Source organism: Panthera uncia, chromosome D1, assembly GCF_023721935.1.
Source record: "Panthera uncia isolate 11264 chromosome D1, Puncia_PCG_1.0, whole genome shotgun sequence".
NCBI lineage: Eukaryota > Metazoa > Chordata > Mammalia > Carnivora > Felidae > Panthera > Panthera uncia.
The window spans coordinates 103,019,984-103,038,719 of NC_064808.1; the positions used below are offsets into that span (position 1 = coordinate 103,019,984).

At 40.0% G+C, this 18,736-nt stretch overlaps 1 protein-coding gene across 3 annotated transcripts in view; it reads right to left on the reverse strand.

Moving 5' to 3' along the window:
* The window catches only part of ZC3H12C (zinc finger CCCH-type containing 12C), an 86,939-nt gene that overhangs the window by 32,660 nt on the left and 35,543 nt on the right, over positions 1-18,736 (reverse strand). For all 3 annotated transcript variants that reach the window (XM_049613871.1, XM_049613881.1, XM_049613867.1), the window contains exon 2: positions 16,231-16,982. In XM_049613871.1, coding sequence (XP_049469828.1) covers positions 16,231-16,910 — 680 coding nt within the window. In that variant the 5' untranslated portion in view covers positions 16,911-16,982. The remainder of the gene's footprint in view (positions 1-16,230; positions 16,983-18,736) is intronic.

The following is an 18,736-nucleotide window of genomic DNA, read 5'->3' on the forward strand; positions in this document are numbered from 1 at the left end:
AATTCCAGGTGCTGCCTCACAGGAATCCAAAATTTTCTTTTATCCTGAAGGTTCATACGACTGACTGACCGAAGCCAATTTTGTCACTCGTATAGCTGCTCGAGTTTATGATCTCTGATCTTTTTTCCGATAGGCCAAGATCACTTGGAAGCTAAACCTGGTCTTGAGGATACTGCACGTACCACCAGAAACTACATTGCTAGAGATTGTTAGTAATCTCTAACCATCTCTCCCTTGTTAGAGAGTACTTAATCGGTGTTCACCAGACTGAATGCCCAACTTCCACGCTGTGGCTCAGAGACCCTTCGAGGCAGCAGGGAAGAGGATTTTTAAGTGGGAAACAAAGCTCTGCCTATACCACTCAATTCAAACAGAACTCTGATTTTGTCGGTTTTGAAAATGGGCTTCCTGGGGCGCCTGGGTGGCTCAGTCAGTTGAGCGTCCGACTTCGGCTCAGGTCATGATCTCGCGGTCCATGAGTTTGAGCCCCGCATTGGGCTCTGTGCTGACTGCTCAGAGCCTGGAGCCTGTTTCAGATTCTGTGTCTCCCTCTCTCTCTGACCCTCCCCTGTTCATGCTCTATCTCTCTCTGTCTCAAAAATAAATAAACATTAAAAAAAAAAAATTAAAAAAAAAAAAAGAAAAAGAAAATGGGCTTCCAGCAAGATTTGCAGGGTTATACTGCTTTTAAGAAAATACAAGTCTGAAAAATCACTGATGGAATAAGGAAAATATTCAATGCCCAAATTATGATGAAATATATGAAATGTAAAACAGTTTATCATTACCCTCCACTTGGTTACAGATTTAACGGCAGGGGGGGCAAGAGAGTTTTGAGAATGGAGAAGTGTAAGGAAAAAGGGAAGGAGAAAGACTGTGTTGACTTTATGAGGTCCATTATTTGAAGCCAAAATTAGCAACAGGAAGCACACCTAGTTAATCTCGATCCAAGTGCTGAAGAGAACGTATCTATTAAGTACATGTAAAGAGGTCTTCAATTTCAGCAAAAGTAGGGAACATAGACCCTAATCACTTTTTCCTTTTTCATATAATTGGGTAACATTTCCCATGTCTTATTGGGAACACTACTTAGGTGATCTTTAATTAACTTCATTCACAGGTAATAGGATTACTAAGGTTGCTGATTGCTAGGTTATGGTTTAAACGCATCTGAGATAACACGAAAGTTTATGGACCACTGGCCTATTAAAACTCATGACCGATGACCACCACATCTGCAGATTTAAGATTATAAAGAGATGCAGTGGAATATAACTAGTTCTTGTCTCTGTTGTATTCCACACTGATAGAATTAAAAACAGAAAACTAGTCATGATTCTTCAATTCTTTTTGTAGTTGCTAAGGATGTTCTTTACAACAGTAAGAGAAATGGGACACGGCCAGCTAGCCTGTAAGTAATACCCAGGATACTCACTTAGGGGGAAATTAAGCTGTCCTTTAATTAAAGGTAAACCCCGATTGAGCTGGGGCGTAAAAAGCATTCCGCTGAGAGGCTATCTAGTAGAGATACCACGTGAGCCATATACATCATTTTAAAAGGCATGATACAGCACATTTTAAAAGGAGAAGGCGGCTGAGACAATTTTAGCAATATTTAACTCGACTTATCAAAAATGATCATTTTAACATAACCAACACAGAAGTTAATAAATTTCGCATACTTTTCCAAAATGTGCTATGTATTGTACGTTTACAGAATATCTCAATTTGGACGAGGTACCTTACAAGTGCTCAAAGCCACACAGGTCCGTTGCACAGAATTTTGATTTGTGTTGAGAACCAAAACCAAATACAAATGAACTCTGGCATTTCGCAGTCTCTCTGTTAGTGCAAACTGAACACCTGCACTAGGTGTCCAGGAGGATTTTACTTTATTAATCGGGGGATGGACTTCAATGGCAAACAGGCCCAAGGACAAGGAATCCACCAGATGAGTGGAGGCAAATTTTAGAGCCTGGGTAAAATGACCTTCAGTATTCAAACTGACAACTGAAACCAGTTCTCAAGTTCACAAAACCTCACAAACCAGATTAGGTACGTGAAAGCCTTTGTGGTTTGAAAAGATCAGAAGCTAAATCACATTTATCAAGAATACTAAACTCTGCTTGTAGGTTATAAATACCTACCATCAATACCATTAGTCTTGATGTAAAGAAAAGTTATCACAACTTACACATATTCTCTGCTCACACTCTGACTCTAAAATCTGTATCTGATTTCCGTTCACTCTTTAAGGAAACGACTTCAGTGTTTCACCTGAAGAGCTTGTCTACATCCCTGTTAACTAACACCAACTGGTTCCGATCACAAGCCTTATTTGGGGGTGGAGGCAGATATGGTTAATGTCTCCATTCTCTGCCCTTTGATTAGTGTACGAGAGCAATGAATATTCTTAGTTCATCCTTTTTTCCAGTTGTCCATAATTTAACCTTTGCATATATTTTCAAATATAATTCTGTCCCCTTCTCTGCAGTCTCAGTGCTGAAATCCTTCTCTAAACTTCTCCACAGAGTGAACTTTTTCAAGGCAAATTTCATATACCACTCTTCCCTTATGTAATTTTTTTTGGTGGCTCCTTATCATTATCAGTGAGGCAATACAAGCATGGACCCTACTGGCCAAAAGTGGTCTACCTGAAATTAGCAGCAAAGAAAATATTTATCTTAATACTCTGCACAAAAATACACCAATAAAGGTTACCTACCAGTCAGGAGATTTGATCTAAACCCAGGAATCCTGGTTCCCTGACCAAGATAGAGGACTTGCCATGATGCGGGGGAAGGGACAGGGAGGATTTTCAATAATTCGTTCATATCAGAAAGAAAAGGCTGGTGTGCCTCGTTTTCATTCCATTCAACAGGAGAATCTGTACTACATCATCATGTGGGGGACTGATGACGGTCTGGTTTTTTTCTTGTTGTTCACTACTCACATCACGGATAGAAACTACAGCAAAATGTGGAGATACAGTTAATTTTAACGAAGTCATCAGGTGACCAGGTCACGGAAGCCTGCTGAAGAACTCAAGGACTGGGGGGGTGGGGAGAGCGAGAGTGGAGGGGGGGGGAATCTCTCTCCCCTCTCTCCCCTCTCTCGTTCGCTCTCCCTCTCCCTCTCCTTTCTCTCTCTCTCTCCCTCTTAGGGTCGGGAAGACGGTTCGGAGGACCCCGAGCTCACCTTGTCCCATGGATACACCAACGGCTACACCCATATAACTAATTCTGAAAATGACCCTCAGACTGGCAGAACAGACCTTTTACATGTAGTCATAGGAAGGGGGCTACACTGAAAAGGGTGGGAGGGGTGGAGCCCCGGCTGGGAACCTAACCTCTGGTGGGAACACCCACAAGTGGGAGGGAATCGTAAGCGGGGAGAAGACGACGACGTGGCCCCACACCAGGTGCCCATGGCCCCAGGGGACCTGTCCTGGGAAGACGAGGCCACCCACATCTGGCTTTGAAAACCAGTGGGGCTTAACTTCAGGAGCTTTGAAAATCAGCAGGGCTCAACTCGGGGAACCACAAACATCAGTGGGCTTAATGCCAGTAGAGCCAGAGGGCAAGAGGAAAGCGAGTCCCCGCCCATCAAGAGCCAGTGGAACAAAATCACCCCCACAAGGCACAGCATGGTAGCAGCAGTTTGAAAAGCGCCTATGGTATACACGTAAGAGTTTTATTGGCTAATCTGAGAATGTGTGATGGAGGGGGAGAGAACTGTGGATTTCCCCTGGGGCCAACGTGCTGACAGGTGCCATTTCTGATGTCCAGTCCAGACGGCCAGAGGCTTGCAGGAGCCAGCCCTAGCCACTCTACACCCACCTCGCTACCACCACAAACCCTGCCCCGGCATCCCCTGCGGACCTGCACCGTCTCATCCACCCACCCTGGCGGGCAGGCCTCCAAAGCTGCTTGTGTCCCACCACACCCTGCAGGCAATCCCAGAGGGCCTGGCACCACTGCAAAGTGACTCCTGTCCCCGGGAGGGAGGTAACCCCACACGCTGGTGCGCCCACAGCTCCAGCAGGCCAGCCTCTTAGCTGGTGGCATAGGGGGGTAAGCCCTGCTCTTCAGTGCACCTGTAGATGTGGCAGAGAGGACAACGGCACGCACCTTGTCTGACAGCCAGCTCCGCTCACCAACAAGAGCCCCTCTGTCACACGGGGAGCACGCCCTGTGGCTGTGGCAGAGAAGCTAATTGCAAATACCGAGTCTGACTGCTGGCTTGCCCACCAAGCAACCACGGCAGTGGCCTCAGGCCTCTCAACAGTATGGGGACCAAACCCTGCCCAGTATGCCCAAACTAGACAAAGCGGGTCAATGCCGCTTGCTGGGTCGAAAGCAATCCAGATGAGCCACGACAGCAAGGAACATGCACTCCACACGGGGAACACAGGACACAGAACCTCTTCTACACGAGACCACTGCAAGACGAGAAGACCCAGAGAACCTACCTAACACAGGAAAACAAATACGGAGTCCGACAGAATGAGGAGACAGAGAAATATCTGCTAAAGAACAAGACAAGTAACAAGACAGTAAAAGAGCGAAATGAAATGGAGATAAGCAATATGCCTAAGAAAGAATTCAAAGTAATGGTACTCACTAACTTGAGAAAAGAGTGGATGATCTGTGAGAACTTACAGAAATAGAGACAGGGATAGAAATAGAGATAGAAAATATAAAACAGGAACCTGTCAGAACTGAAGAATTCAATAACAGAACTAAGAAAAACACACACTACAGAAAATAAATAGCAGATGTGAGGACACTGAAGAACAGATCAGTGATCTGAAAGACAGGGTAATGGACAGCAACCAAGCTGAATAGCAAAAAAAAAAAAAAAAAAAAAAAAAAAAAAAAAAATAATAATAATAATAAATAATAAAAAAATGAGAGTAGGTTAAGGGAATTCAACAACATCATCAAGAGTAGTATCATTCACATTAGAGGAGTCCCAGAAGGAGAAGAGAGACAGCAGAAGGCAGAAAGCTTATAAGAAGAAATAACAGCTGAAAACTTCCCTAATCTGGGGAAGGAAACAGACATCCAGGTCAGGAAGCAGAGACGGCCCCCAAGAAGGTCCTTACCAAGACCCATAATAATTAAAATGGCAAAAAGTAGTGTTAAAGAGGAATTTAAAAAGCAGCAAGAAGAAAGAAAATAGCTACACGCAAGGGAAATCCCTTATGGCTGTCTGCTGATTTGGGGGCAGAAACTTTACAGGTGAGATAAAGTTTTGGATAAAATTCGGCAGGAGTGGCATGATATGTTTCAAAGTGCTGAAAGAAAGAAAAAAACCGCCACAACCATGAATACTCTACCCAGCAAGATCATCCAGAGTAAGAAGAGAAATAGTTTCCCAGATAAACAAAAATTAAAGACCATTACCACTGAACCAGCCTTACAGGAAATATTAGAGGGAATCCTTTAAAAGTGAAAAGAAAAGGCCATAACTAGAAGAAAATTACGGAAGGAAACTTCACAGGTAAAAGCAAATATAAAGTACAGTAAAATCACTTATATCCACATAAATCAGTCAAGGGATATACAAAAAAAGTTGGAAAATATGAAATCTATATATAAAACATGGTGAGGGGAATACAAATTTAGTGCTTTTAGAATATGTTCCAACTGAAGTAACCATCAACTTATATAGCCTGTTATACACATAAGATGTTATATATCAACCCAATGATAACCACAAATCAAAAATGTATAAGAGACATGCAAATAATAAAGAGAAAGGAATCTAAGCACACTAAAGAAAGCTATCAAACCACAAGGGAAGAGAGAAAAAGAACAGAGAAGAACTAAAACAAACAAACAAACAATCAAAAAACAAAAAAACAAAACACCCAGAAAACAACAACGAAAATGGCAATGAGTACACAGCTGTCAATAATTACTTTAAATATAAATGGACCAAATGCTCCAATCAAAAGACATAGGGTGACTGAATGATAAACAAGACCATTCTCTATGCCGCCTGTAACAGACTCACTTTAGACCTAGAGACACATACAAACTGAAAGTGAAGGGGTAGAAAAACATACCATGCAAATGGGAGCCCCCAAAAAAGCAGGGGTAGCAATACTTCCATCAGACACAATAAGACTTTAAAACAAAGACTGTAGCAAGAGACAAAGGACACTACATTATGATAAAGGGATCAACCCAATAAGAGGATATAACAATTATAAATATCTATGTTCTCAACATAGGAGAACCTAAATACATAAAGCAAATATTAACAGACATAAAGGGAGAAAATGACAGTAATACACTAGTAACGGACTTTAACACTCCACTTACATGAGTGGACAAATTACCCAGACAGAAAATCAACAAGGAAGTAGTGACTTTGAATGACACATCAGACCAGATGGACCTAACAGACAGAAAACATTTTCTCCCAAAAGAGCAGAATACACAATTTTTAAAAGTGTACATGTAACACTCTCCAGAACAGATACCATGATAGGCCACAAAGCAAGTTTCAATAAATCTGAGACTGAAATCATATCAAGCATCTTTTTTGACCACAACTGCATAAAACTAGAAATCCATTATAGAAAAAATCTGGAAAGAACAAGAATGCATGGAGACTAAAAAACGTGCTACTAAACAATGAATGGGTCAACTGAAATATCAAAGAGGAAATTAAAAAATATATGGAAACAAATAAAAATGAAGACAAATGGTCCAAAATCTTTGGGACACAGCAACAGCAGTTGTAAGAGGCAAGTTTGTAATGGCACAGGCCTCTATCAAGAAACAAGAAAAATATCAAATAACCTAACTTTACACCTAAAAAACTAGAAAAAGAAGAATAAAACCCACAGCTAGAAGAAGAAAAGGAAGAAGAAAGATTATAGCAGATATAAATGAAACAGAGACCAAAAAAAACAAGAGAAAAATCAATGGAACTAAGAGATAGTTCTTTGACAAGATAAGCAAAACTGATAAATCTTTAGGGACACTGATCAAGAAAAAAAGAGGACATAAATAAATAAAATAAGAAATGTAAAGAAGTAACAACGAACATCACAGAAATAGAAAGGTTTATAAAAAATATCATAAAATATTATACACCGACAAACTGGATAACCAAGAAAAATGGATAAATTCCTGGAAACATACAATCTTCCAAGACTGAATCAGGAAGGAAAAGAAACAATGAACAGACTGATTACTATTAATGAAATTGAATCAGTAATCAAAAAACTCCCAACAAACAAATGTCTAGGACCAGATAGTTTCACAGGTGAATTTTACTAAACATTAAAGAAGAGTCAATACTTACTCTTTTCAACTATTCCAAAAAAATAGAAGAGGAAGGTAAACTTCCAAATTTGTTCTATGAAGCCAGCATTACCCCAATACCAAAACCAGACAAAGACTCTACAAAATAAGAAAACTATAAGCCAATACCTCTCGCGAACACAGATGCAAAAATTGTCAACAAAATATAAACAAACTGAACTAACAAATACATTAAAAAAAATAATTCATCATAATCAAGTGGGGTTTATTCCAGGGATGCCAATGTTGTCCAATATTTGCAATCAATCAGCATGATATATCATATTAACAAGAGGAAGAATAAAAATCACATGATATTCTCAATAAATGCAGAAAAAGCAATTTGATAAAATACAATATCCATTCATGATAAAAATTCTCAACAAAGTGGGTACAGAGGGAACATACCTCAACATAGTAAAGGCTGCATATGACAAACCCAAAGCTAACATCATATTCAATGGTGAAAAACTGAAATCTTTTCCTTTAAAATCAGGAAGAAGAGAGTGATGTCCACTCTCATCAGCTTTTATTTAACATAGTACTGGAAGTTCTAGACACAGTAATCAGACAAATACAAGAAATAAAAGGCATTCAAACTGGTAAGGAAGAAATAACACTATCACTTTTTGCAGATGACTTAGTACGCTACATAGGAAATCCTAAAGACTGCACCAAAAACTACTAGAACTGCTAATTTTAGTAATGTTGCAGGATACAAAATTAATACACAGAAATATGTTGCATTTCTATGCACTAAAAACAAAGGGGAAGAAAGAGAATTTAAGAAAACAATTCCATGTACAACAGCACCAAAAAGAGTAAAATGCCTTGGAACAAATTTAACCAAGAAGGTGAAAGACCTATGCTCACAAAACTAGAAGAGGTTGATTAAAAAAAAAAAAAAATAAGGATGATTCAAATGGAAAGATACACCAAGTTCATGGATTTGAAGAATATTGTTAATATGTCCATTCTATCCAAAGCAATCCATAGATTCAATGCAAGGCCTATCAAACACCAGTAGCATTTTTCACAAAAGTAGAATAATACTAAAATTTGTAAAGAACCACCAAAGAATCTGAGTAGCCAAAGCAATCTTGAGAAAGAAGAACAGCTGGAAATATCACAACCCCAGATTTCAAGATATACTGCAAGGCTCTATGAATCAAAACAGTATAATACTGGCCCACAAACAGATCAATTTAATAGGCTAGAGATCCCAGAAACAAACCTACATCTACATGGTCAGTTAATTTATAATGAAGGAGAGAATATACAATGGGGAAAAGACAGTCCATTCAATAAATGGTGCTGGGAAAACTGGATGGCTACATGCAAAAGAAGGAAATTGGACCACTTTCTTACTCCAAAATTTGTACTTCTAAATAAAATATTTCCAAAGTAAATATTTATTTACACAAAAAATAAACTCAAAATGGATTAAGGACCTAAATTTAAGACCTGAAACCATAAAACTCCTAGAAGAAAACAAAGGCAGTAAGTTTTTTGACGTCAGCTGTAGGAACATTTTTCTAGATATGTCTTCTTAGGCAAGGGAAACAAAAGCAAAAATAAGCTATTGCAAGTACATCCAAGTAAGTTTTTGCACAAAAGAAACGAACAAAATGAAAGGCAACCTACTGAATGGGAGAAGGTATTTGTAAATGGTATGTCTGGTAAGGGCTAATATCCAAAATATCTCAAGAATTCATACAATTCAACACCAAAAAAACAAACTAGCAAGGATGTCGAGAAAAGGGAACCCTTGTGCACTGTTGGTGGGATTGCAAACTGATGCACCCATCGAGGAAAAGAGTAGAGAGGTTCCTCAATAAATTAAAAATAGAAACACTACACGATGCAGTAACTGCACTACTGGGTATTTACCCAAAGAAAGGGAAAACACTAATTCAAAAAGAAACATGCACCCCTATGTTTATGGCAGCGTTATGTACAATAGCCAAGATAAGGAAGCCATCTCAGTGTTCATCTAGAGTTAAATGGATAAAGAAGATATAGTTACACACCTACACACACACACACACACACACACGCACAAGCATATCACTTAGTCATAAAGAGTGAGATCTTGCCATTTGTGACAACAGGGATGGACTTAGAGAGTATTAGGCTAAGTGACATAAGTTAGGCTGAGAAAGACAAATATCCTATGGTTTCCCTTATATGTGGAATCTAAGAACAAAACAAACGACTAAACAAAAGAAAAAAAACACACTTAAATACAGAGAACAAACTGGTGGTTGCCACTGGGGAAGCTGGTGGTGGATGGGTGAAACAGATAAGGGGGATTCAGAGGTACAAACTTACAGACATAAAATAAATAAGTCCTGGAAATGAAAAATACACCATAGGGAATACAGTCAATATTATCGTAATAACGGTGCACAGTGACTACACTTATCCTGGTGAACGCTGAGCAACATATAGAATTGTCAAGTCGGTATGTTGTACACCTGAAACTAATATAACATGGTCTGTGAATTATACTTCAAGAAAAAGGAAATAAAAAAAAAATTTTTTAAAAAGGAAAAGGAAATCAAGGAATCTCAGGCATCAAAGTACATTGACCCCAGGGGCGCCTGGGTGGCGCAGTCGGTTAAGCGTCCGGCTTCAGCCAGGTCACGATCTCGCGGTCCGTGAGTTCGAGCCCCGCGTCAGGCTCTGGGCTGATGGCTCGGAGCCTGGAGCCTGTTTCCGATTCTGTGTCTCCCTCTCTCTCTGCCCCTCCCCCGTTCATGCTCTGTCTCTCTCTGTCCCAAAAATAAATAAAAAACGTTGAAAAAAAAAAAAAAAAAAAGTACATTGACCCCAAGTTAATCATACTCCCATCCATGACAGTTCTCAGAACTGTACTTCGTTAATGACAGGACAAGTCACCTGGTAACTTAAGCCACATGTAAAAGAAAAGAGCACTGGATTTCTTTAAGGAAAAATATGAATTTAAACTACTGGACACAGGGGCGCCTGCATGGCTCAGTCGGGTGAGCATCCGACTTCGGCTCAGGTCATGATCTCACAGTTCGTGGGTTCAAGCCTTGCGTCGGGCTCTGTGCTGACCGCTTGCTCAAAGAGTGGAGCTTGCTTCAGATTCTGTGTCTCCTTGTCTCTCTGCCCCTCCCCCGCTCACGCTTTGTCTCACTCTGTTTCTCAAAAATAAATAAATGTAAAAAAAAAAAAATTTAAACTACTGGATACATGTGGACTGAGACGAATTCAACTCCGCTGATTCCAGTTTAACGGAATCACAGGGTTTGAAAAGTTGTAAAGCTACTTGGAGGAAATGAAAATCACAGTATCCTAAGAATTTAATTTCAGAAATATGATAAATATTAATCATGCTTTATTTCTGAGGCATGCATTTCATGGAATATCTACATTATCAAGTATCTGTCCCATTAAGGAAAGAGGCCTATTGACTGAATGACCAGTTTGCTAAATTACTAAAGAGGGATTTTCTTTTTTTAAGGAATTAAAACCAACCGCACTTTTTGTCAGGATTTGTTACTCCAGCTCCACTCAATATAACTTTCACTCTGTTTCATATTTCAGAAATCCAACAGGTTTTGAATTCTTACTATTTCATATGCAAAAGTTTAGGGCTTTCTCTAAACTTAGTTCACCTTTCTATTTTAACACACTGACGTCCTCCATACTTAGCAGTGAAATAGTATCACAAATTATGCTACAGTAAGTTCTGGGTAACTGTCAATTTTTGGTGAATTGTTTATTCAACAGACTTACCCAGAACTTCTATCCATGTGGCGCATTCTAAAAAGCATATTAATCAGGGGCGCCTGGGTGGCTCAGTTGGTTCAGTGTCTTGATTTCGGCTCAGGTCATGATCTCACGGTTCATGAATTTGAGCCCCGAGCTGGGTTTCACACTGATAGCATGGAGCCTGCTTGGGACTCTCTCCCACTCTCTCTGCCCCTCCCCTGCTCATGCACACGTGTGCTCTCGCTCTCTCTCTCAAAATAAATAAACATAAAGGAAAATAAAGCATGTTGGTCAACGGGAAGTAGAAGCATGCTCCCTCCAAGGCAACACAGTAGGACCCCTGCAACCCTGGGACCTCTGGGGTCTATCTTGGTTATGCGGCTTGTCTCTGTGCAACTTTGAAGGCACCCAGATCTAAGATCCAAGGCTCCTTTATGAAACTGTAGAAATCATCACAGAAAACCACCGATATAAAATTAAGGCAAAGATTAAAATATTCCTATAAATCATAGGAACAAAATGGACTGCTAAATTGCTATGCTTATTAAACACTTAAATAAAACCTTAGGATAACAAAGTATTCATTACATGAGTTACTATATTCTGGATTGAAATCTAGAATCTAGAGCTAATGCAGTATAAGCGTAATTACTGAACACCTATTACATCCCAGGCACTTGGTATTAATTACCTTTAAGTCTAATAACAAGCCCGTAAGACTTCCCCCTTTCTCAGTTCTGAAAGTGGGGCTGGAAAGTTTTAACAATTCAGAATCACAAAAGTGGTATGTAAAGAACTAATTTAAACAAATTTTTAAATTTTTATTTATTTTTGAGAGACAGAGCGAGAGAGAGACAGAATGCGAGCGGGGGAGGGGCAGAGAAAGAGGGAGACACAGATTCTGAAGCAGGCTCCAGGCTCTGAGCTGTCAGCACAGAGCCCGACGCGGGGCTCGAACCCCCCCAACCGTGAGATCATGACCTGAGCTGAAGTCGGACGCTCAACCGACTGAGCCACCCAGGCGCCCCGAGAACTAATTTTTTTAAAAGTCTCCTTTGGCAATTTCAATAAAAATGCCCTGGCTTTTCTACCTTTAACTTCTATCTAATCATTTTCTATCACTTCTATAGCTAGCAGTTAAATGAAACTAAAATATACTCATCTTATATATGGAATCATTCTGCCTGAGAGATCAGAAAGAAAATAAAATAGTACTCTATTCTTAACTCATGCTTGTATTTACTTATTTTGCGTATGAATTTATTATGTAATAGGTTTGCTTAACTTATCAGGAGTGGGAAATTAATCTGAAAAGTAAAACCATGTTATATTTTATGAGACATGACATGGGTGAAATCTATCTACATTTCTGTTAAAATAAGATTATGAATCTGAAGTAGATATGTATTTTTAAATGACTTTTTTTACTTTATGTAGATCTTATAAATGGCAGAATATGAAAGTTTACTATGAATTTTCATGAGTTCTGGCACTTTCAAAGTTATGGACGTGGTACAACATTTTATTGTGACTGACAGTATAATTCTGCTATAATAAAAATTTCCTGTCAACCTGTTCTGTCCTGAAATGCCTGAAGCACTTTCGTTTAAGTGTCAGATTAAAATATATGACGGAGAGGAGAACAGAATCTGCACTGTCCCGTCTTTACAGCAAGCGATACAGGGGGGTGCCAAAAGGGTGTGGGGGTAGACGTTTGTTTTCATAATTATGTAAGAATAGATTGTTCAAATGCCTTCATTATGCCGTCTATTTTTGAATCAGTTTTCCTGTGGATAATTTTCACCATGTGGGAGAAGTAAAGTTTAGAGTCTTACGTAAATTTTCCATTATCCAAGTACCTTTCATTTCCATTGGGAGCCGGTTTGGGTCATATGAGTTGATGTGAGGCTGACCCAACTGTGACATCATTTATCTAAAGGACACCCATCTCAGAAATTCATTTCTGCGGGCTCCAGGTTTTATAAATCTCATGCCCTTTGCGCCTCTCTAAAAGTGCGTTCCCCTCTAACGCCAAATACTCCACTTGTGCCTTTCTTGTTTCCTCCGTCAGAATTGCGGTTGGTTCGGTCTGAAGGCCAAACCTTCCTAGTCTTACTGTTTTTGTCTCCTGTGGAGACTCTCTTTCCCACCCCCTCCTTATCTAGGTTCATTCTTAAACTGAAAACGAAACAAAATCCTGCCCCAACATTCCTTCATCCTGTTTTTCCCCTTCCTCTGTCAACTTTCTACAATACTGATCTAGCTGTAGTTCTTCATTGCTTTCTTTCTTTCCTTTTTCTTTTTTCAAGTAGGCTCTATGCCCACTGTTGGGCTTGAAGTCACAACCCTGAGACCAAGAGTCACGTGCTCTACTGACTGAGCCAGCCAGACACCCCCATTGCTTCTTTTCTTGGCATCCCTGTAACCGGGCTTCCATCTTTAATGCCACATGGCATTCCTGAAGACAGTGACTTCCTGGCTGTCGTGTCCTCTAATCTCTCTCCTTAAAGCCTGCTCTTCTTCGAGTTTGACGGCATTTGTACATCCTTGGTTTTTCTAGCATTTTACTTTTTTCTAACATTTGTGCTTTTCACACTACTCTTTCCCTGAACTACCACTTTCTTCTGCTTCCTGATCTGTAAATATGCACATTTCATGCTAAGTGATTTTTGACAATGGCTATACATCCGAAATACCTTCACCCTTCAAAAATATATGATCATGTGGGCTCTACCACAGCCCCGTTCATTCAGATTCTCCAAGCGTAGAGCCCAAGACTTGCCCTGGTGATTGTCATATCTGGCTATAGTTACAGGTGACCCTCCAGAACCTTCCTTCGTTAGGCTCTCCCCTGGAGATTCCATGATGTTTAGACCTTACAAATGATCACTCTGCTAAAGTAATTGTTCGCTAGTTCTGGATTTTTACAAGGAAAAAAAAAAAACTCATTCGGGAAAGATTAAACAGTAGGTTATTTTACTGAAAGACTTCTCAAGGCCGTACGTACACTTCATACTTCTATGCCACTTTAGGCCCTCTTTATCCCATTAGAAAGGGTTTTTTGCACCCAAATTGATCTACCTCCTATAATCCACTTTCTTTTTTTTCCAGTTTATTTATTTTGAGAGAAAGTGGGAATCAGGGAAGGACAGAAGGAGAGGGAGAGGGAGAGACTCCCAAGCAGGCTCCGTGTTGTCAGCGCAGAGCCCGAAACAGACCTAGAGCCCACGAACCGTGAGATCATGACCTGAGCTGAAGTTGGACACTACACTTGACCTTAGCCAAAAGGCCGAGAAGCGACTGCAGTTGGATGCTTAACCAACTGAGCCAGGTGTCCCTATGATCCACTTTAAACATCACTGCTAGATTATCAGTCTAAGGCACAACTGTACTCTTATAGTCCTCTTCTCAAAAATCTTCAATTATCTTTGGATTAGGGTCAAGTTTAAATTCTCTCGCTTGGCACTCAAGGCCTTAGAAGGTCTGACTTGAACCTTTTCAACTTGTTTTCATCTCTCATTATCCGAAAAAAAGTGTACAGACTTCGAAGTCAGGTATACATGGGTTTGAATTATGCTTTACCTGGGAGGAGCAATGCAAATCCTGCAAGTCTCATTGGCTTATAACTGAAAGAAAGATAATGCTGGTCCTACCTGAGAAGGTTATCTTGAGGCTTACAAATTGGTCCTTCTCATACCCTGTGTGTAAGTCCTCACCCTCACCCGCTAAAAACAGTGCTTCTCAAATGTCAGTACACATTCTTGGTAGCTGGCATACTCGTTACACAAGGAGATGTGTGAGTTGCACCTGGGTCTGGACTTGGGCAGTCCTCGTGGAGAGCTGGCAGGTCTCTAGAGTTACACAGCCCAGTATGGTGGCCACCAGCTCCAGGTGGCCCTTGAGGACTTGAAGTAAGGCTCGTCTGAACGGCGACGTGCTGTGAGTGTAAGATAGCCAACTTTACGACTTAGTATCAAAAGAGTAAGGCGAAATACCTAATAATAACGTTATCAATGACATGTTGAAAGGATATTTGGGGTCTATAAGCCTAGATAAAATATATCATCCATGTTAATTTTACCTGTTTAACTGTTTAGTGTAGGTACTAGAAAATTTTAAATGATGCACATGCCTCACAGTGCATTTCCAATGAACAGCACTGGTCTAGTATGTGCATTTCTAATAAGTTCTGCGACGATTCTGTGGTATCCTCAGATCACTTTTTAAGAAACCATGTGTGAAATGCTAAGCTCTCTGAAAGAATCAATGCCTTTACACATCTTTATAAGCCTCATAGTGTTCTGAACATTGGGGGTTATTTACTTTATACTAATTGAATTTAGATGCACTTAAAATTTTGAGTTCTTAAAATTCATAGAAAGAATTTCATTAGAAGTTTCGCTTTGGCTTTTTTATCCCCAGCTTGTAAGGAATTATTTTTGAATTTACATTCCTTAAGTGAAACAAAAAAATTTGAAACTCTAACTTTGATTTGTTCCCAAATCAATATAAACAGTTTTCTGAAGGAATTGGTGTTTTCCCCTAGGATTATTTGACTTCACCTAGAAATAGACTGTTTATCTGATTCCAAAATTGTTGAATATTATCACAGTCAAGTTCTTCGTTTAAAACTAGTGGTCAACACTCAACCAGGAATATACATGGATTTCTATGGCACAGTAATTTAGCCGGATGAGGAACAAAAAGACATGTATCTGGGGAAAGAGGGTCTGTATCTAAGGATGAACGGGAGAACAACTGGCAGAGCCCCCTGGCAGCTGGGAGGAAGAAAAGTGAAAGAGATGAGATTCCAAATATGTAAGCTACGGGCACCTGGGTGGCTCAGCCGCTTGAGCGGCCGACCTTAGCCTAGGTCGTGATCTCCTGGTTCACAAGTTCGAGCCCCACGTCAGTCTCTTTGCTGACAGCTCAGAGCCTGGAGCCTGCTTTGGATTCTGTGTCCCCCACTCTCTGCCCCTCCCCTGCTCTCTCTCTCTCTCTCTCTCAAAAATAAAAACATTAAAAATTTTTCAAAAAATACATAAGCTAATGTGGGGATGCAGAATAACCTTGACTTCAGTGACTATTAGAAGAGAAATTGGTCACGACACTAGGAACACCTCTCAAAGATGGTTTAGTAATACCCAGTGAAGACTTTGGCACTTACCTCATGGCCACATTGCTGCCATCGATGACTACGGGTCTCAGGTTCTCCCCGTCATCCGCCACGAGCTCTTGCATCGGAGAGTCCGACCGCTGAGACTCCAGGGAAGGCGCTTCCCGCGTGAGACTGTTGACCGTACTAACCGTCTGTTCGGCCTCACTTTTGTTTCCAAGCTTGACGAGCTCTCCCAAGATGTCATTGATTAAAGCATCGGTACCGAGTTTATTGAGCACAAGCTGAACCTGTTCTTCAGAATAGCCTAACTTCAGTGCAAACTCTAGTTTTGTTTGGTATTCTCGCACCACATCGGGGGGTTTCTTCACTTCCTTGGAGGTAGTCTGGGACTCCTCAGGTTTAAAGTCTTGCAAAATGTCACTGCGTTTGAGTATGTGAGGCTCTAAGCAGGGAGACCTACACAGTTGTCTGTGAGTCTTGGTTAATAAGCATGGCTCTGCTGAAATGCTTCTCGACTGGTCTGACTCGTTATCGGAATTTGTGCTTTCTTCAGAGTCACCAGAGCTCACATTCTCTTCAGACACCTCTTTCTCTTCCTTCCCGGAATTAACTTTATCCATTGTTGGCTTTTCCACCATTGACCAAGGTACAGATGTACTTAAATGCGGGTCAGTGCTCTCCACATAAAGGTGGCCTAGGTCATGCCCCAGATGATCCTTCAAGCCCATGAAGCTGTTATGTGTACTTGACTCCACTTTGCTATTTTTTCTGTATTCCTGAATGCAAAGCACCCCGTATTCCTAGAGAAAAAATGCAAAATATTTAGAATCTCTTATGTACAGTTTCATTCCTGTTTCAGTGAAGAAGTTGAAAGATTATTTATTACCAAACTATACTGAATACCTACTTTGCAGTTACCTACATCTTCTCATCCCGCGGAACACCTTTGCCCAAGATGGCATCATGCCCCGTTTTTCAGATGAAGAAGTTAGGAATTAGAATGCCATGCGATCCCTCTGAGGCGACAAAGAAAATAACCAGTGGAACTGGGTTTTTTTTTACCCAGTTTTGCCCGACTCCCAAACCCATGCTTCGCCCACTGTGTCATGATGCTTCTCGACCATTACGGAAGAGATCTTTCCACTGTCAGAAAGACCAATGTTTCCAGAGCGACACCTAGAACATTACCCAAAAGTATGTTTTAGATATACCAGGATAGGTTCTGTACAAGTTCTCTAAAAGAGTTCATAAACATCTGTAAAGATTAAAGAGAAAGCCATACGGAGAGAAAGGAAAATATTAACTTTACTGTAATTGAAAAATTGACGTTAATTTGGATCAAGCTTAACGACAACATAAAGACATTTCAAAAAAAATTTACGTGGTGTGCTGTAAAAGCACAATTGTACAATGGCCAACAAAGAATGAAATAATTACAGAGTGAATTCTACTCCGTTTAGGAGATGAACAGTTTTGTCCTAACAATCTTTATTACTTTGTTACTACTGAACATAGTAACGAATACAAATCTTAATGACACACCGCCCTTACTGTCAAGGACACTACCATCTACTTCACTCCAGGGGAAAAGAGCTCTTTTTTATTCTGTGCACATTGCTAGAAAGCGCAGAAATGAAATCGTTCTCATAAAATTAGCAGCATACAGTTAAGTACACTGACCGTTATCTTAATTTCCTGCATTTTACAGAAGAAAATATCTCCCTGTATTATATCAGATAATTAGTTCACCATTATCTACGTTTCGCTAAAAAGTCATCCTTACTGCTACTCCCTCCCCTGCCACCCCCAGGAATGCTTTACTGTTTAAAATGCTTTTGCTGTTTTACTAGTTTTCCTCAAAGTCTATTGGGAATCATTGTTATTTCTCTACCAGGAACAGGTTAGCAAAATAAAATTATCTGTTCCTGTGCTTCAGTGCAAGGGCTGTAAATTTACTTATTAAGGCAATTCCAGTGTTCCATCTGGGAGATTAGTAAGGCAGGGGTAGGTGAATTTGAGACTGTCATAAAACACCTATTTAAGTAATCTAAAAAAGAAAATTGTAAAAAACATTTTATTCTAAAGCTCTTCAACATCCTATTTACACTAGAAAGGAGCTATTATATAAATGTTAAGAGAAAAATGCTAAGTGTTCTTCTAAGAAGTCAAACATCTGAATGCATACTTGGTGAACTTATTAGAGAGTGAAGTATTTCCACATAATGAAATAAATTCTATTAAGTATGGTAAATACTAGAGAACAGAACATGGAATCTTTAGCTTGATAACCACACACTTCACATTTCTTCCGTGTGGAACTCCTACACACTTCTACAGGAGTTTCTCCGGGTTTTATCCCTCGAGAAGACAGATAACGCTGTTCTATTAATAGAGCGTTCATTCGTCTTAAAGGAACAGCAAGTTCTCCTGGCCTGGGACGGCACAACTGATAAAAAGAAACACTCTTTAGGAGAGCTCTGAGCCGTATCTATTTCATTTTTTTTCTATTAATATGGATATGCACGAGCCCAATTATTTAGAATTAAAGGAAGGG